Source organism: Aplysia californica, unplaced genomic scaffold (genome assembly GCF_000002075.1).
Source record: "Aplysia californica isolate F4 #8 unplaced genomic scaffold, AplCal3.0 scaffold00118, whole genome shotgun sequence".
NCBI classification, from domain to species: Eukaryota; Metazoa; Mollusca; class Gastropoda; order Aplysiida; family Aplysiidae; genus Aplysia; species Aplysia californica.
Window position 1 is genome coordinate 721,286 of NW_004797388.1, and position 27,304 is coordinate 748,589.

General features: G+C 40.5%; 2 protein-coding genes across 2 annotated transcripts in view; both read left to right on the plus strand.

Moving 5' to 3' along the window:
• The window catches only part of LOC101864680 (transcription elongation factor SPT5), a 37,697-nt gene extending 25,976 nt beyond the window's left edge, over positions 1–11,721 (plus strand). Inside the window, exons 21-25 of the mRNA XM_005095975.3 lie at positions 577–758; positions 2,374–2,517; positions 3,631–3,743; positions 7,281–7,376; positions 8,755–11,721. Coding sequence (XP_005096032.1) covers positions 577–758; positions 2,374–2,517; positions 3,631–3,743; positions 7,281–7,376; positions 8,755–8,910 — 691 coding nt within the window. The 3' untranslated portion in view covers positions 8,911–11,721. The remainder of the gene's footprint in view (positions 1–576; positions 759–2,373; positions 2,518–3,630; positions 3,744–7,280; positions 7,377–8,754) is intronic.
• A 3,050-nt stretch (positions 11,722–14,771) lies between these two features.
• LOC101849685 lies at positions 14,772–21,644 on the plus strand. The gene is made up of 2 exons (XM_005095995.1): positions 14,772–14,793; positions 20,017–21,644. Exons 1-2 carry the CDS (start codon positions 14,772–14,774, stop codon positions 21,642–21,644), a joined length of 1,650 nt encoding a protein of 549 aa, XP_005096052.1.
• The last annotated feature ends 5,660 nt before the right edge of the window (positions 21,645–27,304 follow it).

Genomic DNA, 27,304 nt, shown 5'->3' on the forward strand with positions numbered 1-27,304 from the left:
TTGAAAATTGAACTTAACGCAAATATTTTTGTGTGAAAGAGAGTCTAAAGATATCCTGTTGTACTATGAGGAAATATGGGATGCATTTTGTCACTCACTTCAGACTGACTGCTCAAGATTAAGATTGACCAGCTCTCCAGTTCAGTTCTGGCTATAATTTGATGGTGCTACTTTGTAAACTAAATGCCTGGCTATTGCTATTTCTAGCTTCAAAGATGGTTTAAGAAGTAACCTTAACTGTAGCTACCCTCGGCATATCTTTTGGTATTGTGAATTATCAAGGGGTTTTATTGAAATATCAGGTTCAATTATTTGGCACAAATATACATTTACACCCTTTCATTTTCAATGTACAGAAGAAATTTTATAAATCGGCCACTCAGTGTTGAGGAGAGGAGTGACTGTCTTTGACTTGTGGAAATCTTGAGCAGTGTTATAACTAATTTTTTTTAACTCACAAGGAGAGGAGAAATGGAAAGTCACCATTTGTACAGTTGATTGTTATACAGGTGACCGTTAGAGCAGGTTCAACTGCATGTAGTATATTTGCTTTTTTGGGTTTTTTTAACATTTCAGACATAATGACATGGAGTACGGTTACGATGATTCCCCGTCCCCCGCCGACTTTGGAGCCACCCCTAACCCTGCAACCCCTGGTTACCACGCCGACTCACCGGGTCCCATGGGCCCGTACACGCCGCAGACACCAGGCAGTGCCTACTCCCCGTACCCTGCACCGTCACCTGGGGGGTATGAAGGTATGTTATGCACGCAATTTAACTGCTAAGTGTATGAGTCTGCCATACGCCGTTTTGAAAAGTGACGCAAGTATGATGGAATCTTACAATACACAGAGCAGTCAAATTCTTTGTAGAAGATGAATGGAGGGCCATTATCAGTGGTGATAATCCGCTTTTTTTCCTTCTGCCAGAGATTTTTCCTCTTTTTTTGAAAAAATTCTGCTCCGCTTTTCCTTGATTCCGACACGGCGGAAAAAACTCATGCGATTCTGTCGATAACAAGTGATAGCCCGATCCGACCCGTCGAAACTCCGCCTGATGCTATAGAATAATTCTGCAAGGCACTGGGCTGGAAGTAAACCTTCTAAAAACGGAACTTTACAATAGGCCTTCTCGAATGTTTTGCATTGAGCGGGATTTGGCCTGATTTGTCCATTCCATTCTCATGCTTTGCGACTGTTCGGATTTCAGAGACGACCTTTTGTGTTTTATTCTGTTTACTATTTGGTTACTTGGTTTGAGAATAGGCGGCACAATGCCATAGCTGCTCCTTCCTCCTCTCCAGGATCCATGAAAGGGTCTGCCTGCTGATCGTGCCAGTTAGCAGCTGCTTGGATATTTTTCTGGCTTTTCCACGCAGGTTGCTGTCTCTCCCTGACCCTCTTCTGTTTATGAAGTTTAAACCTTCGTTTAATTCATCTTAGCACCAAATGTAATTAAATTCTATCAAAATGAAGGAATTGTCGAAAGCAGAAAGTGTTCGTGTGAGGAAAGTTTACAGTAAGGTGAAAAACAAATTCCATTATGACTGGATAGATCAAAAGGTTGGGTTGGAAGACAAAAAAAAGGAGAGACTAGCATTTCATTTGGTGGTTCAGTTGTGAAAGTGATACCGGGAAAAGCACTTTGCAAGTATTGTTATCACTTGATAAAGTATGGCGGCCGAGGTAAGTGGGGGGGTGTGTGTGCTTATTTGTGGGGCGACGAGGGTTTACCTCTTTTTTGACCATTTTCTATTATCACCACTGCATTATACAAAATTATTAAATGTGAGACTTGCTGACAAAGTGAGTCACTTCTCGCAATCCAAGAATTGAGGTATCAGCCGAAAATCTATTCTGGGTTCAGATTTATTGATTTTTAATTGATCCCACTTTCTTCAAGTCTATCTTGTCTTTTATTTTTTCATACTTACAAATTGTACAAACTCCACCTATAAAGTTGAAGTAGTAATTTCCACAGGGCTGAAATCCGAAAAGTAACTCATTTTGTCAGCACGCCTCACAAATATATTATTTGAATGCTTTGTGTGTTTTGTCATTGAAGTCACATGGGTTCATATTGATTGTGTTATTGAGGGGTATTGAACATATATCACTCATTTTTTTAAAAATCTGTTATAAATGGATGACTGGCAGGTGCTCTGGTGTGGCTTGCTCCTTCTTTCCTATCTATCATCTGGTGTCTTTCTTTATCTCTTCTTCTCCTTTTTTTTTTCGTTCTATTTTTCTCTCAGGTGACCCTTTTAATCTTTGGTTTTGATAGGACCTAATTGTACCGTAAAACTCGTAATAAAACTAAAGCTAAACTATTTTATGAAAGTATCATTCTCCTGCTGTGTGTGTGTCCACAGCTCAGAGTCCTGGATTTGTGGGCACTCCAAGTCCGGGAACCATGTCCAGCCCAAGCCCGGCCAGCTTTGCAGGAAGTCCCTCCCCCATGGGCTACAGTCCCATGACCCCTGGTGCTCCTTTCACCCCACAGACGCCCGGCACTGGTATGTCATCGTCACTGCGTTTCTCACCCTGCATCAAGGTCTAGACCACCAACAAACGCTTTCCACCTTTCCAGATCCTGGTCTAGAATCTTGATTTTAGTCCCGGTCTTCCCACTTTTCTGCACATCATTCATTCCCTTTGACTCTTCTCCAGGTTACTAATGGCCTTCCCCTTAATCCATTGCCCCATAGATACACTGGTATGTTGGTCCAGTTAAACATTGTACAGCTCTCCATCTGGAGTTACGTTCCAGAACTTCTTGTAATGGGAAAAGGACAGGGGGATCTGTGAAGTAGAAACAATTTATTAATATTTATGCATTTTATGCTTTTATAAACCCACCCCATCACTTATACATCACTCCCATACCCTTATAGCATTTTCTACTTTTGAAATAGAGGCCCCATTTATATATATTTGTGGAATAATTTTACCAAAATTATATTGATTTAAAGGATTTAACAATGAAAAGAAAAATATAACAATATTTGGGACGTATAAGAGCAGTCCGGAGCTAATGACATGGAGGGGGAGGGTTGGCTTGAGGAAAAAAAAGGTCTGTCAGGTTTGCAAAATTTGAACCGCAAAATGGCAAGAACAGTATTTGTCTCGTATCATTGCCCATGGAAGGCCAAAGTAGCTTTTTTTAAAAACTTTAACAAATTTACCGGCCGACAAGTTCAAAGTTCTTTCCGTTTTGTGGCTTAGCCTCTTCGCCCCCACACCTCCTTGGGATAATTTGATGTTTTGAAAATTTTACTTCTCTTTCTTCTCTGTGTTTCTAGAATCGTGAAGGAGGTCCGACGGGACTTTCTCTTATCAATATGTCATATCTCTTTCTCTCACTTTTCCTGTCCCTCCCTTTCTCTCCCTTCCTCTCTCTCCCTCTCCCTCTCTCTCCTCTCTCCCTCCCTCTCTCTCTCTCTCCCTCTCTCTCTCCCTCCCTCCCTCCCTCCCTCTGTTTGAAACATAATGAAGTAGTCTCCATCAAAATGAAGGTTCTCTGTCGTGTCTTTTATTTAACTAACGCTATAGATTTGTCAACAGTGTCACCAAAATAAGTGTGTTTATTCATAGTACATCTGTGCCTCTTCTTTCTCTCTTACCTAAAGCCATGGACCAAGGCCTGACAGACTGGCACACAACAGATATTGTGGTGAAGGTTAAGGAAACTCACAACGATGCCAGGCTCATTTGTCAGATGGGAGTTATCAAGGATATCTCTGTAAGTTTTTATTGGGTAGATATTAAGTTTTGGATTTTTTTAAATATCTAATACTTAAATGAGTGTTGCCCAAATCACTCCTATTTGTGCACCATCTTGATTTTTGTTTTTCTTTTAATCAAAAACAAAAATGAAGAATTCACCTATACAAGTTATAATTATGGCCCCAGAGGACAGAGGAGTCCATGCCATTAAATAGAGGTACGGGAGCCAAAGGGAGGCTTTTCTAGCAATATTAATTAAATGCTCTATGTTTCTATTTTTGGAAATTTCAACCGTAGTAGGTCAGGTGTGCAAATGCATTGAGTGAAATCTGTGATTTTTGTCAAAATAATAACCATCCAATATCCATTACTTTGAGGTGAAATGCGGCTGTTAACAGCCTAAAGAAATTTGTAATAATTTTTATGTAATGTGATTATTTGCTGGCATTTCAAAATTGAACCAGCAAGTCAAGGCACCAATATGCCTGTCATCCTTACCAATTGGCGTAAAGTTACTCAAATTTTTTGTATGTTTTGTAGTAGGGTTGGAGTCTACTCGATTAATCGAAGGCTTGAGAGCAACGGACGGCTCGTGCCAGAGGCTTGCGAGCAGGCTTGAGCTTTGCCCGCTACCAGAGTTGCTACTCGTGGACGGCGGACGGGCTTACTGATTTGTGTCGTGACGTCACAAACTCTTGTTTACTGAGCGCGCGATACTTCTGCCCGCGTGCCGCACGCTGACAAGCCCTAAAAAACCCTCACACTTCCAGCGATGGCGCTGTGGTTTCGCGGATTGCAAGCAGGGAGGGGAAGGAAGAGGGGGTCAGACACGAGTGGTTTCGCGGATTGCAAGTTGGTGTGGGTACTTGAAGCTTAGGCTAGACTCAACGTATCATGCTGGTGATTTGATTTGATGATTTGACCTAGTGATTTGAGGCTTGTGACTTGAACTAGGCACTTACGAGCACGAGCGTGTTTGCTACCGGGGTACAGCCCTATTTTGTAGAATTGATTGTTCCTTGATAGAAATTAGAAATAAAATCCTTTTCACTGGAAACAATTTTATTTTTTCCCTCTATGTTAAGTATAGAAAAGAAGGGGAAAAATTACATTTCAAAAAAAAATTTTAATTCACTGTAAGTAGGTCACAAAGGTAAATCATCATTCACACATAATTATTGTCTCTGATCAGTCTACCCACTAGCCTTTCCATTGATTAATAACTCTTATTGTACTGACTTTCATAGGAATTTTTTTGATACCCTCCTTCTTCCCTTAAAAAAACTGGCCAAAACCCAAGAATTGTTAAGAGTTAATGCACTTATGGATATTTGTGTGTGTGCCTGAAGAAAGGTACCAAAAGTCGAATTTGTTTAATGGTGAAATAAGAGCTAACGCTGAGTTTGTTTTCTTAAAAAATACAGATGTGCATCTTTCTTCTCTTATAACTTGACTATTACTTCGTGCGCAGATTTAAGATTTTTCATGGTAAAAGACATGATATTCATAGTTAGTTTAACACAGTTTTTGGATAGGTCTGTCGTGCCATTTTTAAATAAACAATCGTTCATTCATAAGTTTGTAATTAAAATAGGACAAATTTTTGTATTCTACAAACACTTGTCTAGGACAAAAACTAAGCCACAGAAATTAACCATTCTAACGCAGAATAAATCTCAAGACATTGAGCTTTTAGTACATCAGTGTAATAGTTTGCTGTGTGGGGTGGGAAAGAAGTTATATAATTTCAAACTTAGACACAAATGTGAACTTTGTAACCGACGCCGGCAAAGTTGCTTCAGGGCTCTTTAAGTACATGACCCCGGGCGTGGAGCTCCGGCGGACTGTTGAGTCACGCTAACTAAAAGTAACAGGATCAGGTAAAAAGTGACACCATGTATAGGAAATTCAATGCTGAACAAAGTGGGGTTTTTTTTAGAGATCTCAAGTAGTTTTTGAGATATTGTGCATTTTGCGAGGAAGGGTATAATGATATTATTTTGAGAAAATGAGCTTTTAAGTTTAACAAACTTGAAAACACATGCAAACTTGAAAAAAACACGTTTTTTAAAATGTATTTATTAACGGAAAATTCATTTCCAATTTGGCTTTCAGTTGACATCAGTATTATGATTTGAATTCAGTGATAAAACACAACAGGGAAGAGAAAACGGGCTTCAACAATAGATTTTGACTACAGTTTTCATAAATTTTTTTTATACCCTACCCTCAAAATAATTCAAAGTAAAATATTTAAAAGTCAAATCAATGAAGACCCTATGAGAATTGTTACTGAAGCATTAGTCATGTGTTAACTTCTATATTTTTTCCCCCCTACTCTCTGACACCAATAATGTACACTGCCCTTTCCACTTGTGTCTGTGCTGCCTCTCCATCGCACACTGAAAACCTGGATTTGATTGTCGTGTGGGGAATTTTGGTGGAGTATCTTGGCATTTATCTTGATGATTTGTATCCCTCTCAGCCCAGTTGGCTCTGACAGGCTGGGTGAAGCCCGCTTTCTAAATAGTGTAAATGGGAGCATAAAACATTTTCATTTTAAAAATTTTTTAATAAGGCCAAAAAACTGCTTTTTTGGGGCAAATGAATTGTTTCTCATAAAATGGATCTGTCATGAGATGGGCATAGTTTGAAAAGAATTAACAGCCTTGACAGTGGAACAGTAACAGCTGTGGGAAAGGACCACTTTGCCAAATGGAAAATGAAAAACGGTTTTTTAAAGACAACAGCTGTTACATCATAGTAGGGGGGGTGGGGGGAAATTCCAATAAAGAGGCAGAAGCAATATACTGATCAACCTAATGGTATCATCACCTATTAAGAACTTTTTTTTGCATTTTTTTTTTCTTACCCAAATTGTTATTGCAGAACATTTTTTGAAAGGATATTGTCAAACTGTAAACTCTTAAAAGAACAAATATGTCGCTACCTTAATTTTCCAATGAAGTGTATGTGTTTGCCTGCCTGCTTTTGTGCGTGTTTGTGAGCTCACGTGTATGTTTGTGAACTCGCATGTGTGTGGATGCGTATGTGTGTGTGGATGCGTATGTGTGTGTATGTGTGTGTGTGTGTGTGTGAAAGAGAGAGAGAGAGCTTCTTCCGTTCTTAAGAACAAGTAACAGTGCAGGTCTGTTTTGCAGCCTGTTCTTTAAGACTGAGGACACTGAAATGGTTTGCATGTTCTCAATAGATGAAAGCACACATGCATTGTTGCAGATATTCCAACTTTTTTGGATATATTGAGGCAACATTTTGAAGACTTTTAGAGCGCTTCGTGAGCTCAGTTGGCATCATGCTGGGCCACAAACGGATAGCCCTGGTTAGAATCCCAGACATGGCGTTCTTGAATTCAAGCCATTTTTGTGGATTTTTCAAGGTTCTCAACCTATTTGGCTGGATACTGTCAGAGTCGGACGTTAGATTCAGATGTACTACTCCTTAAATACCCTGCCTAACAGTGCTATTAGCGTTGTTGAACCCCTACTCCTACACTTTCTTTTTAACACTGGGCTGTTTTATTTCCATTTCTCAGGGTGGAATGTGCGTGGTGTATCTTATGGATGAGGACAAGATGGAGAACATTCCATGCGAGCACCTGGAGCCTGTGCCGCCGGAGAAGGGAGACAAGGTCAGTACCCAGCTCAGAGGACCCTCCACCTCCGGGGGGGTGGGGGGATACTTAGTAATAATTATAATAAATGGCGTTTGTATAGTGCGTACCCCTACTTGACAGCATGCTCTGTGCGCTTTAAAGTCTATATTGTTACCCCGCAGACCCCAGAACATTCAGAAATGTTCTCGGCTTTCTGGGAAGCATACAGTGCAGTCAGATGATTAACCCTATCCGTACACACTCTGGTCATTTTGTTTGTTCCCCTGGTGTTGTATTCTTCACCTTTTAGAATACTTTTAGTGCAGAGATCTCTCTAGAACTTTCAGTATTTCTCAAAAAATTATTTTGACAGACTGCTATGCAAAGTGTATGGATCGGATGAACAAGTAAATTTCCTCTTTGGAAAGTGGTGGTATGGATATGATAGTGAAATACAACCTACAGATAGGGTCAAGCACTCAAACACTCACAACTGAAAGGTTTTTAACCTAAGGGTCACCAAATTTGTCAAAGTGGGCTGGATGACTGAGAATACCGAGCGCAAGCGGGATAACTATTTTGTACAAAACAGTGCACTTATAGCCAGGTACATAAACAAAATAAAGATAGCTATCCTATTGATTGAGCAGTACACAAAATACAAAATTGGCCAAAAAAACCCTCAAAGAACATACATTTGTAGAATCCTTGTGCCCGGAGGACGTGGGATGAATGGGGGATCCTTTTTGTGGTAAGAAATGTGTAAAAAAGGAAAGCTATGTCACATTAAAGCGGAGCAAGAGTGTGATACATAAGCAAGAAGTTATGTTTTGAAAAATGTGGTTTATTTGCACTATTGAGCTCAAGAAATGATTTATTTATTTTGCTGACCGAGTCCTGAATACAATACAAACACATCTTTCAAATATCTTCTTTTTTTTTAATATGATGGCTTGGAGGGGTGAACCCAGTACTCAGCTGTACCTGTGTTCATTGATATATGGATATTCCTTAGTTCTTGTGTCTTTTTTCACCTCAGTTTAAGGAGAGCTCATGTTTGTTCTTGGGTGGTCAGGAAAATACCTGTGCTTCTGGGGAGGGGGGGGGGGATTGCCTTTATTCCTCTTCTACTTGAGAGTCTACTGTTCTGGTTCTGAGGGATTATTGCTTTCTCTACCCTTCCTGCCACCTTTCCACAAACACACACCCACAAACATGTACACAACACAAAACATAAGTGTGGAGTATTGTCATGAAGCAGAGCTACAGTGAGGTTCAAGTTGAAGAAAGAGCGGGTAGAGAGGCAAGCTGTTGTTTTGAAGGAAAGAGGGAACCAGAACTATGAAGACTTTAGAATATAAGAACATTTTTTATTTAATGAATAGGTCTTATATTAAATGTTTTTTGTCCTCAGGCCAAAGTGATAGCAGGCGAGGAACGTGATGCCACAGGTTCACTGATCAGCATGGATGGGAATGAAGGCGTGTTTAAATGTGACAGTCAAGAAGCAGATTCCAATTCCAACATCCTTATCATGCCTATACAGACCCTGGCCAAGATGGCTGACTGAAAGCCTCGCCTGTTGGACAGCCGTGGTTCTTTTCTCTGCCCAAATTGTTATTGCAATAAAGTTTTCAACAAGGATGTTAACAAACTGGAAACAAAAAAAAAGCAAAAAAACAATTGTAATGGCCTCTTTCCTTCAAAATTTTTAGATTTATTACAGAAACTCTGGTATGTGTTTTTTAGCACAAATGTCACCAGAAGTAGAATATTTTGGGTGGAAAACAATATTGCAAGATATTGAATTGAATGATTAAGATTCTTGTTCAGGTTCTGAATGAGTACAGTGGAAACCTGATATGACAGGGATGGTGGGACCAGAACAAAAGTCCTGTTATATCAGGTCCGTGTTAAATCAGAAATGCAAGTGAAGTGAGCATTTGTGGACTAATCCAGCTGTATTTTTTCATGGGTAGTTTCTCTTGCTACAAGTACCCTGCGCATGACTCATTGGGCTTTCGTGTAGCTAGGCTTAGGGCTAGATCGAAGTCTGCAGCACACCGCAGCCCTCTCTCACTTCACCCGCTGCGTGTGCTTGCACTTGCAGTGGCGTGGCTGGCATGGACTTGCTGGTCCCCCCCCACCCCATTGTTAACAGCATTTGTCCCTGCTATAACCGATTGGACTACGATGAGGCCCTGTCGATAATTTTAATAGAGACAAAGAGTAGGAAATAAAAGGGGATTTAAAAATTCCCTGTTATTACAGGGCCTGTTATATATGGTTTCCACTTTAGTGAAATTGCTTTTTAGGCAGACTGAAAGGTAAAATGGCAATGTTGACTTTTGTAGGAAAATGGCACTGCCAATTCTAAAAGTACGAAGAAGGGCGCAGTAAGAAAACATTTCAAAATTCAGTCAATTCCTTGTTTGTTTGGGAAAGAGGCATTCGTTCATTCTTTTTATCGAAGAGATGAAATGTCTTGTATTTAATTTTTTTGTTCTAAGCAAGCTTACTGCAATTTGTTCTAGTGTGATCATTGGATTCTGGTGTGCTATTGGGAACTTTGGTCCTCCATTTGTGCAACGCAAGCTAATGGAATGTGCTTTTTGGTTGAGCGTCTGTTATTGGCTGTGCCGACAGTCATTGAAAGACTACAGATTAAAAGAACTGCTGGTGTCAAAACCTGGTTTTTTTTTCAAATCCCCGTTATGTAGTATAGTGATGACTTAAAAAGATGAAACCTCTCTAAAATAACTGCTAAAGTGATATTCCAACAGTAGAACACAAAGCCTTATTCTACACATGAAAGAAAAAAATGAAGTTTCTAAATCTAAAAATTTACAGTTAGCCGGATAATGTGACATCACCAGTTTTTCTCCCGTAGTCTATCATCTGCTGTTCCCCTTGCGTCTGCCTAAGATTCTTCAAAGGAAGTCATTGATCTGCAGTTCCTACAAGGTGCACACCTTTACAGTGGATTTCAGAAGGTGAATGTGCTCTGGAATCTTGTTTCAATGACTTTGAGTATGGACAGTTCCGTTCAGCCTTAGCTTCAGTTAGCTACACCATGCTGTTGGAATGTTGTTGCTGAGCCAGGAACTGGGGGATTTTGCACAGAAACGCGGCTCGAGTAGCTAGTTTTGGGATTTGTATCCGACAAAACAGTTTCTCAGACTTTTTGTTTGAATTATGTTCTTATGTTGTACAGTTGATTGTTTGTCGATTTTTATTTTAGTTGAGGCGAAACTGATCTCCAGGGATCTACCAAAGGCAGACTGTAGAACGAGTTTTGACAAAAGTTGAAGGACTTGCTGGCATTTCTGGTTCTTATGGACAGTGAGTTTTGAACTTATGTTGCCAGGAATTTCCTTTTCAAAAGCTGCTCTTATCCTCAGCGGACAAGACATTAGATTACTGTGCAAGCAATCAGATTCAACTCTTTGGTGAGGAGAGGTCCTAATGCATTCTGTCTGAAGCCTGTTACTACTGTTAGTAGTACTCTCATTTTGTTGCATGGGTAAGCAATTCTCGATAAACTTGAAAAGTTCAGAATGCCCTGCCTGGAACATTAAACATGGGGCCCTGGTGGTACTTTGCATAGACATTTTTTTCTGTTTTTTTACCTGTGCTATCTTTTGTTAAATCCAGCTTTGCTGCAGAAATGTGTGTAATGGAAGAAATGGAATTTGAATGTTCGAATCATTTTGGGGGAATTCCATCCTTTAATGTTTCAAGGCATGTAAGCTGTATTTTAATGTCTTTATCTTGATGTATGAACACATTGGTATATGTTGTGTTGCCGATGACTGTGTCTGAGATATGGTTTATTTGGGTCTGTACACCTGCAAATGTGCTCTGGAATCTTGTTTCAATGACTTCAATAGATTGTCATTTAGGCATATCTTATAGACTGCAAGTCATTCAATGTCTCTTTTTTTTTTCTCTACATTGTTCAAAGTATGACTTGTAATAATATTTTTATCTTTTTTTCCATGCGAGTTTTTCATGATTTTAATTCTTTAAAAATAAAAAGGAATGAAAGGGAGTTCAAGAGGTGGTGTGTGAAAAAACAGATCTGTTAACTAATTTGTTGCCAGTTTTCAAATTTTTGGGGTTAACATGTCTTTGACATAAATGGAAATGTAGGGAGCAAAATTTTTGAATTTATCACAAGGAGCAAGAACCTCAAATTATAAAGTGGAGTGAATGCAATTGCCATAGGGCAAGATTTTTTAGAACAAATGAGCAGCTCAGAACCTCTAGAAACACAAGGATTATTGTTCCAAGTACACTGGTTTTTTACATGTTGGTAGTTTTGTTTTGAACATCTCATGTTTTCTCAGAGCAAATGAAATAAAGTGATTGTGTCATCGTGGATTCTTTCTGGCTTGGTTCTGTCGCTGTACCTGGTACAAAGTGTTTGATTTTCTTGACTCAAGTATAAGTTAGCTGAACACATACAAATTGTTTGATTTTCTTGACTCAAGTATAAGTTAGCTGAACACATACAAAGTGTTTGATTTTCTTGACTCATGTATAAGTTAGCTGAACACATACAAATTGTTTGATTTTCTTGACTCAAGTAGGCTATAAGTTAGCTGAACACATACAAAGTGTTTGATTTTCTTGACTCATGTATAAGTTAGCTGAACACATACAAATTGTTTGATTTTCTTGACTCAAGTATAAGTTAGCTGAACACATACAAAGTGTTTGATTTTCTTGACTCAAGTATAAGTTAGCTGAACTCATACAAAGTGTTTGATTTTCTTGACTCAAGTATAAGTTAGCTGAACACATACGAAGTGTTTGATTTTCTTGACTCAAGTATAAGTTACCTGAACACATACAAAGTGTGTGCCCAAAGAAAAGTACCAAAAGTCGGATTTTGACCGTTTTGAGTTAAGGTTGCACCTTATAGGAAATTCAATGCTGAACACAGTGGTTTTTTAATTTTTGAGATGTTTCAAGTAGTTTTTGAGATACTGCACATTTTGTGAGGTAGGGTATAAAAATCTAATTTTGAGAATAGATTTTAACACCTTCTAAAAGCAGTTTTCATTGTATCTTTAAAAAATGTCAGTCTCAAAATTATTTAAAACAAAATATTTACAAGTCAAATCAATGAAAACCCTTTTTACACATTGTTAAAAAATGGTGGAGCTATCATTTTTTTATGGAAAACATTTTGGTCAAAAAAGGGATTTTTGTCATCATCAGCCTGTAGCTCAAAATGCTCTGTGGCAACTTTTGGTACCTTTCTTTTGGCACACTCTCATTAATTTTCGATGACTGTCACTTAAGTCATAATGACTTTGTTTTTGTAACTCGGGACTTTGTTGGCCCAGCAAGAGGTCAGACATGTCACTAGCACTAGTACCGGTAGTACTTTCCAGCCTACCAGAGCCTGTATCATCAAAGTCACATTAGTGTATGTGGTGATGTTCTCTGGCAAAAGCTTATACAGTGAATCATGAGATAGAGTCTGGGTGGTGGTCTGGTGTGGTCTCCTTCTTTTCTATCAAACATCTATCATCCTTTTCTCTCCTATTTTTATGTTTGTTACTCTCTTGTAACAACTAATTTTTCACGCTTACATGACCTAATTGTGTTGTAAGGGCCGTAAAACTCTTACTGGAACAAAAAGTAAGCAACAGTCTGTCTGGTAATGATTAGGCTTCTGCCACAGTTCGGGGTTGGATGCCTGCATCAGGAAGTTGTTTTATCACTGTCGTAAGCTGAAAAAACTGCTTTTTTAAGTCACAGCAGTTTCGAGATAAAAGGCGATCAGAGGTGTAGCGACTAGGCCCTTTGCTGCCAAATGCAACTACAGGCAGGAGACTCGAGTTCGATTCCCAAAAGAGACGGGGATTTTTTTGGAGCATTTCAGTCTTTCTGCAGGAATGTTGTACATGTATCCCTCTCAGCCCGGATTGGCCCTGACAGGCAGGGACAGAAGCCTGTGTCCTAAAAAGTTACTAGTTTAAGTATTTCTCTGTGGGTGGTTGGCGGGTGCTCTGGTGTGGTTTGTTTCTTCTTTCCTATCAAACATCTATCATCCTTATCTCCCCTACTTCTTTTTTATGTTTGTTACTCTCTTGTAACATCTCTAATCTTCTGGCGCTCATATGACCTTATTATGCAGTTGCGAGCACCGTAAAACCTCTACTAAAACTAAACTAAAAGTATTTCTCGTCGGTTCTGGAATATTCCTTCTTTCCGCGCTTTGTGACTTGACACTTGAGAGCCGGGTGCTCGTCCTTCAGTTTCAGTCTGAAGACTTACTTACTGACTTGCTCTCTCCCTACTCCAGCAGGTACATAAGATGAAGAGCAGTCCACCCCACGCTTGCTTGTCCCGAGCGACATTCTCCAGTCTCAGCACATCCAGACCCTGGGCGTTTGCCTCATCCTTTGTTGTGCCCCTGTAGCTTCCAGTTGGCCTTCCTCTTTTTCTTTTTCCAGCTAGTCTCCAATACTATGTCTGATAGGAGGGCCTTCTTGTCTTCGCCATTTTTAGAACATGTCCTACATGTACCTCCATCTTCTCCTTTTAAGATCTGTTGATGTCTTCAATTCCAGCTCTTTCTAACACTTCCTTATTTGTAAAAAAGCCATTCCATTTTATAAGTAAAATTCTTTGTAAACATTTTGTTTGAAAAGTTTTTGATTGTCGTTGAATTGCAGTCTGAATAAGGCCGTATTGTATGAACGAGTTGGTTGTTTTCGCATTAGTTCACAGAACGGCTTTGTTTGACTTCATAAAGTCAGAATGATTGAAGTTTTTAAAAATCACGGTAAAATTTCAGCTGTAAAGCGGTGAATTACGTTTTTAAAATGTAATTATTTTCATCTTTGAGTAAAGACCAATGAACTGTAGAAAAAGAAGAATTTAGTTGGGATCAACGATGGAGAAGAATAAATTTTTCAAATTAACACCTTTGAAATATTTTTTTGGGGGTCTCTCCAAAGTCTGGATACATGTATTCTATAAGATCGTCCCTTCGTAAAGGTCTACATTGTGTCTGGTAAAAGTAAAACGACAAGCCCCAACCACAAAAGGGTAAAAGTAAACTTGAGCACTCCATAAGGAACTTACTTAACCTATAGTACTACATGTGCGTACATTCAGGGTCTTCACTCTCAGTGTGGACATGTTTGGGCCACCGTGATGTCATGAGAGAGCGAGAGACAGACAGAGAGAGAGACAGACAGAGAGAGCGAGAGACAGACAGAGAGAGCGAGAGACAGACAGAGAGAGCGAGAGACAGAGAGAGAGAGAGAGAGAAGGAGGAAGAAAGAGAGAGAGACACTTCTAACGTAGTATTAAGAATGGGGAGTCAACATTTTAATTTTTTTTTACACACAAAAGAAGTCATGTAGATAATATTTGACACCAAAAAACAGCGGCATTCTCGTAGATATAATGTCCACGAAAGAGAAGCAAGGTAAACCTTATTTGTGTCATGACACGATGGAATCGGGCACACGTCAATTTTTGCCCATTACGTTATAATTGGTACCATCATGAAATTCGCTCTTTGAGTTTCTGCAAATTTGTCACAAAAACGCATCATTGCACTTAAAATGTGCTGACCCAAAAAGAACGAAAAAGAAAAAGAAATTTAAAAAAAGATCAACATGCGGACAATTCTTTGTTACGTATTTCGATTTCATTATTTTGACACGAGCCTGAATCCCCCCAAGATGACACACATTTAGAGCCATGACTTGACAGTCTGGCGTCCCTGGTTGTTGCACCTGTTGTAAAACGCACAATCATGAATATTCCGTGTAGTTTGCATATTTAGCCAAAGTTATTGTGGAAACGCTAATTTCATGGCAAAAATGGTCGTGAATTGATTGTTGTCGTAAATTAATTTATTCGTTTTTATTAAAAATTCAAGTACAAAGCCGTGGAAAACTCTAATAGTGGAAAGAAGGATTTTTATGACCGACTGTCGTGGTGTATTTGGCGCTGAATTCGACCAGCTATACTACAGAGAGTTCAGGTTCGAATCAGAATGTCACTGATCACTGTCGTCCTTCCCTTTTCTTACTTCTCAGCCCGGTGTCATTATGTCGGGGATTGAAGTATTGATCCTCTCTAATCTATACTTTATAAAAGTTCGAATTCGTGCACCTTATCATGGGTCTAATTAAAATGTTGTTTGTTTCGGTTTTTTTCCCTTCGAAGACTGCTATATTATTGCCTCAGTTGATAGTACTCTTCACTTCAATGCAGGCATTCAAGTTCAAATCTTTGTAGAGGTGAGTTTTTATTGATGGATGCTGTCGTCTGGTAGTGTGAGAGGTAATCGCCACCAAGCTGTTAAAATGTTCTAAGCCCAGAAAGCTATATTTTACAGGAGACATGAAACGTTTTAATTCTTTTAATAAATGTGCCTACACTATATATATAGATCTACGTATTTTTCTTGAGTTTTTTCAACATTCAGAAATGGAATTACAATTTTGGCAAAATAGTTCTTTAGCACAAGCCATTGCAATCGTTACTGTTACTACAGATTCAGAAACTGCAATAAATATAAAATTGTGTTAAATAGTCAGCATGGACAAAGTCGAAGATCCAACTTTCTGCAGAACATCACGCAAGGAAAAGCGGTGAGACAGGTGTGGAAGTACTGTACAATATCACACCCAAACGTCGCAAGATTAATCGCTTTGTTTTAGTAAGATTTTACGGCGCTCGCAACTGCAAAAGGTCATTATGAGTACCAAGGGGTGGATGTCAACAGAGAAGTCCAAACGTGGAATCAGGCTTATTCTGCTCACTTCTCTAGCCTCAACAGCACAAAGTCTGCTTCGTTCGACTACCAAGGCATCCCAGATATAGCAGTTCACAAGAGAGTGACAAACATGCAAAATAAGTAGAGGGAAATGACGGTAGTAAGGATGAGGAACGAAAAAGCATCAGTTCTCCCTATGTTGTTCCAGCACAGTATGAGCATGACATTGATAAATCAGCCTGTTTACAAATCTACTGTGCTTAAGAACATGTTAATATCCAACACCCCCCTTTTTTGGAGGGTGGGGAGATGGCCTAAAGAGACAACTTCAGTACTTCGGTCAGTAGCATTGCCCTGGTGGGGGGACAGGAACCTGGTTTCTTAAGACACTGTTATTTGTGCTATCCAGGAGAATGCAAAGAAATCAAATTATGTAGTACATTGTATTTGAAGAAGCCCGCGTAGGTCGCTCGCTGATGTATCCAATCAGTAAAAGACAATAAATGCAGTTTCTGAGACACTTGAAGAGGTATAAAGTATAATGAAGGCCTTGAGCATGCATCTAGCTCTCACTAGCAAAAGGGAAGGCAAACGAGGCAGGGGTAGAGACCCTGAGCAACCAACCTGAAGAGCCCGAACAGATGGGTGACGGGGAATAATCAAGATAATGTAGTTTTGTTTTAGAGCAGGCTATCCGAGCAAAGGAATGAACGGAGGACCATGATCGCCTACGTCTGTCACTTGATGATGATTGTAAATGATGTTTTTTGAGATATCGGAGAAAAAAAGGGAGACTTTCTTTTCCGTACATGCATTCAGCCTTTCCACATCATATCGTCTAATGGCAAATATTCTTAGAGAGAGAAAGAGGAAGAGAGAGAGAGGAAGAGAGAGAGAGAGAGAGAGAGAGAGAGAGAGAGAGAGAGAGAGAGAGAGATCTTCGTGGTGAGCTCAGCCTCAAGAGAACAGAGATAGCTTCACATGTACGTGAGTGTTCGTTATGCTTTTTCTATCCAGTATCCAAAAACATGTAGATTAAGCAGACCAGCACCTCTGATGTAGCAGCCAGGTTTTATAAGCACTTCGCTACTGCATGAAGGAAACCTGAGTTTATTCCCAAGTGGAGAAAACTTTTCTTTAATGGAGTATCCAGGTCTTTCTGCAGAGTTGGATGTTGTATGCCTCTCAGACTTGGTTGGCCCTGACAAGCAGGGTGGGAATTTTTCCTCCTTAATTACTTAAATTGTGTGGATCGAGGCGTAAAAATACCTACATTTAAAACCTGTCGGCAGAATGTTTTGTTTAAAATTTAAAGACCGCCGTAATTATAATGCTTTTTAAAAACGTTCCTTTTACTACATTGCGCTATGCCTTTCAGGCTCGCTTTGTGTCAGTCATTCCGTTGTTCAGACATTTAAAAAAGCACAAGTCATTGTTATTCAAACCTTGCAGCTCTTCGCGTATCACCTTTCCCCTTGTTTGTTCCAATAATAGAAATTAGCACTGGTGACAAGCAGTAGACAGTAGGCTCATTGTTACAAGGAAGCGCCAGACGAAGCTGGGCGGGGCATTGACTTTTAATCGGAATTGTATTTTTTTCAAAGAAAATTTGTAAGCCTTTTATCCTAGAAAAATACCGCACAATATTTTAATCAAGTGAGCTCTCTGAGCAGGTGTCTCGACTTGCACTGTTGCACACTCTGGCTCCAAGCTATGTTGCGAGGAGACATTAATTGCTGCTAAGTCGCTGAGCTGAAACGTGGCCCTTCTGGGATCTATTTCAAGCTCTAGAGAAAGTTATATTCTTAGCCTTTATTTAAATTTAAGAAATTAAACAAATCAACATATAAAAAAAAAACCAAGACAGAATCAGCCGTCTTCACACTCAATGCTGGAAGTGCATGCTTTACTGACGTTCATGTGCCGCTGATAAGGAGTTTCCAAAAGTGATTTCAGAACAACGATCTCGAGAAGCAGTAAGTTAAATCTATTGTTATATTGTTAATAACTCTTTAAATGGAACGTAATGCATAGTTTGTATACAACCAGGTCTCTGTATGTATTTTTGAATGACATTTAGACTTAAAAGTTGTTGAAATGTACACCACATATGTCCTACTGAGTTTGATATTAAAACAAGCACGCTCTTTTTCTTTTTTTTTTCTCTTTTTTTTTTGGGGGGGGGGGGTAGATCGACGTGTTTTACGGCGCACGCAACAGCATACGGTCATGTGTGAGCGCGCGGGACACATTAAACATTTTCAGTTTGTAGGACATTCTGAATTTTGTCCTGATGGCGGCCGAAGCCTACTCTTATCAATTCTGGACCACCCAGGGATCTTAAACGGGTTCAACTTGCATCCGAGACTTCCGAGATTTTTCGCCCTAATCCGAGAAGGCTAGGTGTGGATTTTATCTACCATAAGATCAGGGGTGTGACTGAAAGACAGCAGTGAGAAGAAGCCAATGAGAGGCAGTAAAAAGGTTGCAGAAAGAGTCGGGAGCCCTGAGGAGAGGGCAAAGGAGGTGAAGGGGTGAGGGCAGAAAGAGGAGACGAAAGCAGACAACAGAACATTGTTAGAGAGCAGGAAAATATGTGAAAGGAGAACATTTCAGATAAGAAAATGTTCCGTCGCTATCCAGATTCGAACCCGGGACCATTGACCAAGAGGCGAACACATTAACCTCTTGGCCACGAGAGCCCCTAATTAACGCGCTAAGAACGAAGCGGACACATAAGTCCGATCTGCAGGGCAGCAAAATATTTCAAAGCATTTTACAAAGACCAGTACTACGAAGCTGCATATATTTCAAATTATGCTAGTTGTTGCTTACCGTTTCAGGTTTTCGATAAAGGAAACAGAATTGAAAAAATCTGTTATGACATCGAGGTTATGCCCAAAAACATCTTATCTTCAGGCAATGTCATATGGTATGAACGCGTGTCCTCAAAAAGTTAACAGTCAGTTCGTGCAAGGGAAAAAGAAAACAGACAAGAATGACAGAACGAAAGGAATGAAGTAGGACTAACAAGTGGCGCCCACCAACCACCACATTACAGTAAGCCCAGTGCCTCACTCCGATAAAACAGTTGGCCAACGGTCCTTTCAGTGAGTTGCAGACAAGGAAGCCTGCTGACCTAAAGCAGCACAATCTTATCTTGAGCTGTGCTTCTCTTATTTTCATTGTTCTCCTCTCAACGACGAAACCGCAGGCCAACTGTTTTTGCCGAAGTGCGGCACTAAGCAAATAGTGAATATTTGGCCAAGACGATGTTGTGGAATAGAAAAGTGCCGAAAGATTATTTCGCCTTCTATGTCGAAGGTCCGTCGTTTACTGTATCGAGGTCGAGGTATCCTGTAAAACGACGTCTCGCGATTTCTTGACTAATAGTGTGTGTGCTGTTGGGCAAAAGAGAGAACATTTCTTCCTTCACGAAAATATTAAGAATAATCAACTTACAGTGACCGAGTGTTTAGTGAGTTCAGGCTCACAATAAATTTCAAACATACGTCGGTGACACAGCGCTTAGGTGGGTGGTCACAGGGATGTGTCCTTGAGCGAGACATTATAACCCTTGCTTAAAAAAATCCAGGGCCCTTGACAACGACGACCAGCAATGGTCTGTGTGTTTGTTGCATGTCTGTGTGTTTCAGTATGTTTATATCTGTGTATCTATGTACTAATGCACGAGGTCTGTCTCAGAAGTAAGTTTATCTCTTCTTTAAAATCAACCATAATTTTCTTTTTACAGACTTGAAATTTTGTGCATATCTACACAAACACGTTTTCTGTTCTAACCACGTATTGTATTTAGGCGTGTATAATATATTTTACTCCATTATTAACCAAAGTTCCCCAAGAGGATCAATAAAATATAATTATTTGATATAGAATATGTTTTAATGTTGTCATTCACAGTGTCCAAGCCACGCCCCCTGTTTGCTGGGGCGAGGGAAGCCCTTCGGAGCTCCCAGTCGCTGAAAGCGAAAACTCTGGTAGTCAGCTGTATGGCGTTTATAATGCCTATCAGCGCCTCCTCCTACTTCGGAAACATCCTGATCTACCTCTACACCTACTACCACGCTCATCAGTCGGACATCTACATAGACTCGTTGTGGATCCTCACCACGTACAGGGTACTGGTGCCTCTTGGAATGCTCACCTCAAGCTTTGTGGGCAGATCCATTGGCAACTTTCGTGCTGTGGCCTTGTTTGTTACATTGAAAGTTACTGGTGCGTTTATAAGTTTCTATACCATTGTAAATCCGATTGCTCTGCTGGTGACATTTGGTGCTCTGCAAGGATTCTGCGCTGGATGTTTATATAATTTAAGCTGGAAAATATGCGACAGTGGCATTGGCACTCACTCAGCGTTATCTAAGGGCGTTATGGCTTCCGGGAGTAGTCTCGGTGCCCTCGTCATTACAGGGTTGTCGTTCCTGGTTGTGAATCCGCACAACGAGCCGAGTGACGCGAGCGACGGGGGGATGAGGTACTTCACCAACCCAGCCATCGTGGAGCGAGTGCCCTACTTCTTCATAATGTTGGGTGCCTTCGGCAGTTTCATTCTCTATGGTGGTCTAGCGCTGTTATATATTTCTCAACGAATAAAGCCCGCGGAATCGGTGAATGAAGGTGGAGTAGAAGGAAAAGAAGAAAAAGAAACACTCCACATTGCAAATGGGGAAGAGGAAGACACCCTTTCCCAATCTGATTCAGAATTGACGAATTGCAATAAAAGAGCAAGGGACAAACCCGAATATGGGACACTGGAAAGAAAAAATGGCTGTCACTCCCAGCCCTCGACAATACAACGTGGGAGCGACGAGAGGTCAGGGGTCAGCAGAAGAGTTCCACAACCCCAGAACGAAAGTAAAACGCCAGTGCTGCAACACGGACAAAGGAAGGACTCAGAACCCACAGGAAATGGCTGTCATAAGTCAAATGCTTCTACTTACGGGCTTTCCCCGAATGAAGTACTGAGGACTCAATCCTTCTGGGTCTTATGGATTCTTCATTTCCTCTTGAGTATCACCATGTTCATTCACTCAAGCCTGTTCAAAGAATTTGGGGAAAGCTACCTTCACAACGACGCCCTGCTTACCATCACTGGTGTTTTGGGTCTCTTTTCGATGATGATTACGCGACCTTTTAACGGGATTTTTGTGGATAGGATGGGCTCCAGGGCAGGCCTTCTTCTAACTGGCGGCCTCTCGGCGATCTTCATCAACCTAATGATGGTGAGCCTGTACATATACCCGCCAATGTACGTGCTCTGGGTGGTGTGCGCGTTCTCGAGCGTGACCACGGTGTACACCCAGTTCCACTACTCCGTGCGAGAGATGTACGGGCCGGCCTACTACAGCACAAACGTCGCTCTCGTCTTCACGGCCTCTATTCCTGTATCTATACTCCTGCCGGCCATCGTGCCCTACCTCGTGGCCACACTAGGGTGGATGTACATGTTTCTCATTGCTGCAGCTTGCGCCTTTGTCTCCTTTGCCTTGTCGTGGACAATGCCTGCAAGAGGAATGGTCAAACTTTAAAACCCCTCCATTGCAGAGACGTATCCATCAGCGTTTGTACAGAGGATATCAAAAGTTCATTCAACGGAGATTACAACAGTGCAATAGCGGTGTCAGCTACTGACAACAGATTCTTAGAACCCAAACACAAAAGTACAGAACATGCGGCGAGGGTCACTTTTCCTTCTTTGGTCCCCATATAAAATTAATCATAACGTTGAACTGTTACTTTTTCTGGAACATGCCTTGCGGTGAGACTGAAGAAATTGCGAGTGAGATTGGGAGGAGGAACAGAGAGAGAGGGGGGACGGAGAGAAAGGGAGAAGAGAGAGAGAAAGAGAGAGAGAAGGGGGGAGAGAGAGAAAGAGAGAGAGAGAAAGAGAGAGACAAAAAGAGAGAGAAAGAGAGAGAAAAAGAGAGAGAGAGAGAGAGAGAGAGAGAGAGAGAGAGAGAGAGAGAGAGAGAGAGAGAGAGAGAGAGAGAGAGAGAGAGAGAGAGGGGAGGGGGAGGGGTAGAAATCCTGTCTATAGAAAACGAACGTTTCTTTCTCGCCATTCAAGTTTCAGTTTTATTGTTGTAGTCCTTAATGAGTTTTTATTGTATTCTACTTTTTTAGTGCACGCATTGCATGGCTCACTGCGTGACTAACTTTCTCATAAAAATGTTATTAAACATTTACGAAATATAAACAAAATATTTTGTTCGGCGCCCAGTCCTGCTGTCCAGGTATTTTTAAATATGATATCTCTTTGAATGTAATGCATATCGAGCATTTTTTTTTTTAGAAAATGGAAATGCGCGGCATAGAATCTAAATGCTATCAATCATTAAACAATTTTTATTTATTATAATAATTATTATTATTATTATTATTATTATTATTATTATTATTATTATTATTATTATTATTTATGGACAGCGGGGAAAATAATTAGAGAAATGCTCCAAATGGTAGGATGTGAAAGATCCATAATCAGAACCATTAGAAAATGACAATTGAGATTCTTTGGTCACATAAATAGATCTAATGGACTTAAGAATCTGCTTCTATGTGGAAAGATAAACGGAACGAAAGGCAGAGGAAGACAAAGAACATCATACACAGATGGCCTGAACAACTTTGAAACGAATGACACAAAGAGAAAAACTGTGCTGATCAAGATCTTACGAAGACTGACAACAAGAAGGAAAGAGGTACCATGATCGTCAATATCCACTCCAGACCTGACACCTGAAAAGGAAGAAGATAAAATCTTTCTCCTTATTTAAGAAAATAGGACTGTATAGGTATAATAACGTTTGAGTTAGCTTCCCCTCTGAACCAGTAAACAAATGAGCAGAGAACCAGTTTCCGAGAACACAAGCGAGGATACTGTAGTTAAGAGGTTAACACAAACGTTTTGAATTGCATATTTTTAATATCCTTGGTGCTATTATTACAAAGCACAAGTCCGATTTTTTAAAAGTTAGTAGATCTATATCGTTCTATCTGCAGGAGAAGATGTTTACAAGACCGCAGATCCTGAGCCTACCAAAATGCAATTATAGAATAAAATGAATAAATAAATTTTTAAGAATCTGAAAGAAAGGAAAATCAGGGATTTTTTGTTTCGTCTGTCTGTTGTTGTTGTTGTTGTTGTTGTTGTTGTTGTTGTTGTCGTTGCTGCTGTTGTTGTTGTTGTTGTTGTTGTTGTTGTTTTCCTCATATTGAATTAGATATCTATTCCTTAGACAGTAAAGAATTACAACGCCGCCTGTGGTGTAGTGGTCAGGCGTGCTGTCATCACGCATTAGAAAGACTTGAGTTCGATGCTTGTGTAAAAAGAATTTTTATCGAGTGTCTCGGTCTGTCTGTAGGGATGTTGTATCCTTCCAACCTGGGTTGGCGCTGAGAGACAGGGTCAAAACTCGCCGCCTGAATGATCTAAATTATGTCGATGGAGGGCTAAAAACACTTTATAAAAAAATCTCTACTCATGTTCAAGTACACGAAACTACATATTTTAAATAACAACAGGGTTTAATTTTAATGCGTGTCTCTTCTTGCAAATGCTTGGGCTTTTTTTCACGAAATATGGAGACCGTCCTTTGTTTTGTTTTTCATTTAGGGCCTGTTTCTCCTGAGGTGCGAAATCTTCAGTTTTTGGTTGGGGTGTTTGTGTTTTTTTCTTCTGGTGGGGGAGGGGGGGGGCTTTGTTGTTTGTTTGTTGTTTTGTTTTTGTTGGTTTATTTATTTAGTTGGGGGGGGGGGGGGTGTTGTCACGTTATAATTATTGAACCCTTATTCTAATGTTAGTTTTCTCAAGAGGCGGAACCTCCGAATTTAACATTTGTCTCTCGGTATGACCGAGTCTAAAGGGTTGAGAGCCTTGAAATGTCAAGAACGCTCAGTCGGGATTCGAAACATGGCCCTCTGCTCTGTTGTTCAAGTGATACCAGAAAAGTTATCAGGGCACCCCTTTAAAAACTATAAAAACATGAAGATACAGCGTCTGTGAAAAAAAAGTTACCCACTTTATTTTTAAAACTGCTTTACACATTTGTCAGGACAGAATACGCGAGTTGGCTCAAAGCCGACGTTTAAAATTAATTTTTTTAATTGACTAAGAACACACCTACCAGACCAGAGAAGTTACACATTATAGTACTAGATCTGTAATAATATAACCCATTTGCATCAGCCTGATAATGACCAACATAATCTGAACACACTACCCCCCCCCCTCTTTCGGATTGGATCGTGGAACGTTAGGACCCTTTATAAGGCTGGAAAAACTGCACAGGTCCTCCAACAAGAGATGCACCGATACCAACTACACATACAGGGAATCAGAGACGCCCACTTGAATCAGTCTTGATAAAAGCGAATTAAAGAGGGCGAGCTTGTCATTTATTCAGGAAATGACAGCGAAGGACCACACAGGGAAGAAGAGGGGATGATCATATCCAAAACATTTTTTAAAAGACATTCCCGGGCTGGGAAGCGGACGGTCCAAGGATAATTATGGTCTCATTTGAAAGTAAGAAAGAACTCAAGGAAAGAGATGGCAGGAAGGAGGTCATAAACAGGAAAAGCATACAAGTGTATGCCCCAACCAATGATGCAGAAAAGGAGAATAAAGATGACTTCTACAACCGCCTGCAGAGTGTGATCGACAAACGTCCAGGTAAGGACATCACCATTGTCATGGTAGACCTAAAAGCAAAGGTAGGATCAGACACTCGTCACTGTGAGAAAGTCATGGGCAAACATGGATTAGGAGAGGCAAAAAATAACGGGGAACGATTCCAGAACTTCCGTGCATTCAAAAACTTTGGAAGAACAATCTTCCCTCATAAAAGGATGTATAAGGTCACTTGGGTCTCCGAGGATGGAACAACGGAAAACCAGATTTACCTTTTTTTTTGTATTTCCCGAAAGTTTACACTTTCAACGTTAATGGCGGACGTCCGAGTCTTACGAGGAGCAGACGTCGCATCGGACCACCATTTGATCCTTGGAATGTTGACCTGAAACTAAAAGGTTATGCACAAGTCACAACTGGAAGTCGTCAAAAGTATGAAGTGAGCCTTCTGAAAGACCAAGTAAAAAAGAATGAATTCAAGCTGGAACTGAAAAACAGATTTCAAGTCCTTCAAGATCTGGATTGATGTGAAATAAACGAACACTGGGACAAGAAAAAAGAGGCAATAAATGCAACTTGCCAGAGAACCCTAGGACCCAAAGTCAACTCCAGGAATAAATGGATTTCACAGGACTCTTTAGACAAAGTCAAAGGAAGAAGAGAGCTGAAGGCTAAAGTCAACAACAAACGCATCCAAACTGAGAAACTCGCTGCACAACAAGAGTACACCGAAGTAAACCGGGAAGTAAAGAAATCCATCAAAAAGGACAAGAAGACCTACCCGAATGTCCTAGCCGAAAAGGCAGAGAAAGCAGAAACAGACGGAGACTTGCGGATTGTACACCAGACAACAAAAACTCTTTCAGGTAGGTTCGGCAAGCCCACTTACCAGTGAAAGACAAAGAGGGAAAGACTATCTTCAAGCAAATTAACCCATGGAGAGAACACTTTGATCAACTAGTGAACAGAAAACCAACCAGAATTTCTTCCAGCCAGAAATGACCTCTCAATAGTTACGGAACCACATTCGAGAGAAGAAATTTATTGCTGCAGCCATAACATCACTTAAGTCCCACATGGCAGCTGGTCCCAACAATCCCCTGAAGCCCTTAAGGCAGATAAAGATACATCAGTGGACCGTGGAAATTGTCTATGCTCTATTCTAAAACGTTTGGTAAGAAGAGGAAATACTATCAGACTGGAAGGAAAGCCGTGTAATAAAGCTGCCAAAGAAGGGAGACCTCGGCAACTGTAACATCTATAGAGGCATAACACTCCTGTCCATACCTGGGGAAGTCTTTAACAGAATACTCCTGGAGAGAATCAAGCTGGCAACAGACGAGAACCTCCGTGGAAACCAGGCAGGATTCCGCAAAAACCGATCGTGTGCGGACCATATAGCTACTCTGCGCATCATTGTTAAGCCAATGCTTGAATGCAATTCACCACTCGTGATCAACTTCATTGATTATAAAAAGGCATTTGACAGCGTGGACAGGGAAACTCTGTGGAGACTCGTGCGGCATTATGGAATACCTGACATACGAAATCGTCAAGCTTGTGAAGGCCACCTATGATGGAACATACTTCCACGTCTTCCACGAAGGACAACTCTCAGAACAATTCCAAGTACAGACAAGAGTGCGACAAGGATGCTTGCTCTCACCTTTTCTCTTCATACTGGCAATTGACTGGGCCATGAAAGAAACCCCCAGAGGCAAGCGCAATGGAATACAGTGGATCCCTTGGCAGCAGCTGGACGATTTGGACTTCACCGATGACTTTGCACTGCTCTCTCACACACATGCTCGGATTCTAGAAAAAAAGCAAGGAGCTCAACAGCCTATCAAGGAGTGTTAGCCTACGTATACATCCGGGCAAGTCGAATGTAGTGAGACTGGGGAAAGTTTCAAGCCCTGCTATGATAGTGGAAGACACTCCCTTGGAAGAAGTGGACTCCTTTACCTACTTTGGAATTGCCATCAATGAAAAAGGTGGAACCGAGACAGCTGTAAAAGCAAAAACCGCCAAGGCAAGGTCAGCATTCAATCAATTATCAAAAGTCTGAAAAGCAAGCAACATTTCACTGCGCACCAAGATTCGACTCTTTAACACCAATGTCAAGTCTGTGCTCCACTACGGCTGCGAAACTTGGAAGACAACGAAGACAGTACAGAATAAAGTCCAAACTTGTGTCAACAGATGTATGAGGAGTATCCTAAGAATTAAGGGGCAGGAAAGAATAAGAAATGTAGAAGAATGGCCCAGGACAGAGATACATGGAAGGAGCGTGTATGTGGCCTATACGCTGTTAGTGGTGAAAGGCATTGATGATGATGACTACCCCCTCTAGTATTCTTTTTCCTTTTCTTTTCTGCACATTAAACATCTATATTAGAAATGCTAAGTTTTACCATTGCAACTCAAAAACTGACACCGAAACTACAATCATATATACGGATATACTCTTACGACTACTACTACTACTATTACTACTACTAAAACTACTACTACTACTACTACTACTACTACTACTACTACTACTACTACTACTAC

What these genes read in the sequence shown, in the direction of transcription:
- LOC101849685 (XM_005095995.1), top strand. Translation starts at nt 14,772, where the DNA reads ATGTCCACGAAAGAGAAGCAAG. An exon ending in GTCCACGAAAGAGAAGCAAG is followed by an intron (nt 14,794 to 20,016) that starts GTAAACCTTATT and finishes TGTCATTCACAG; the next exon opens with TGTCCAAGCCACGCCCCCTG.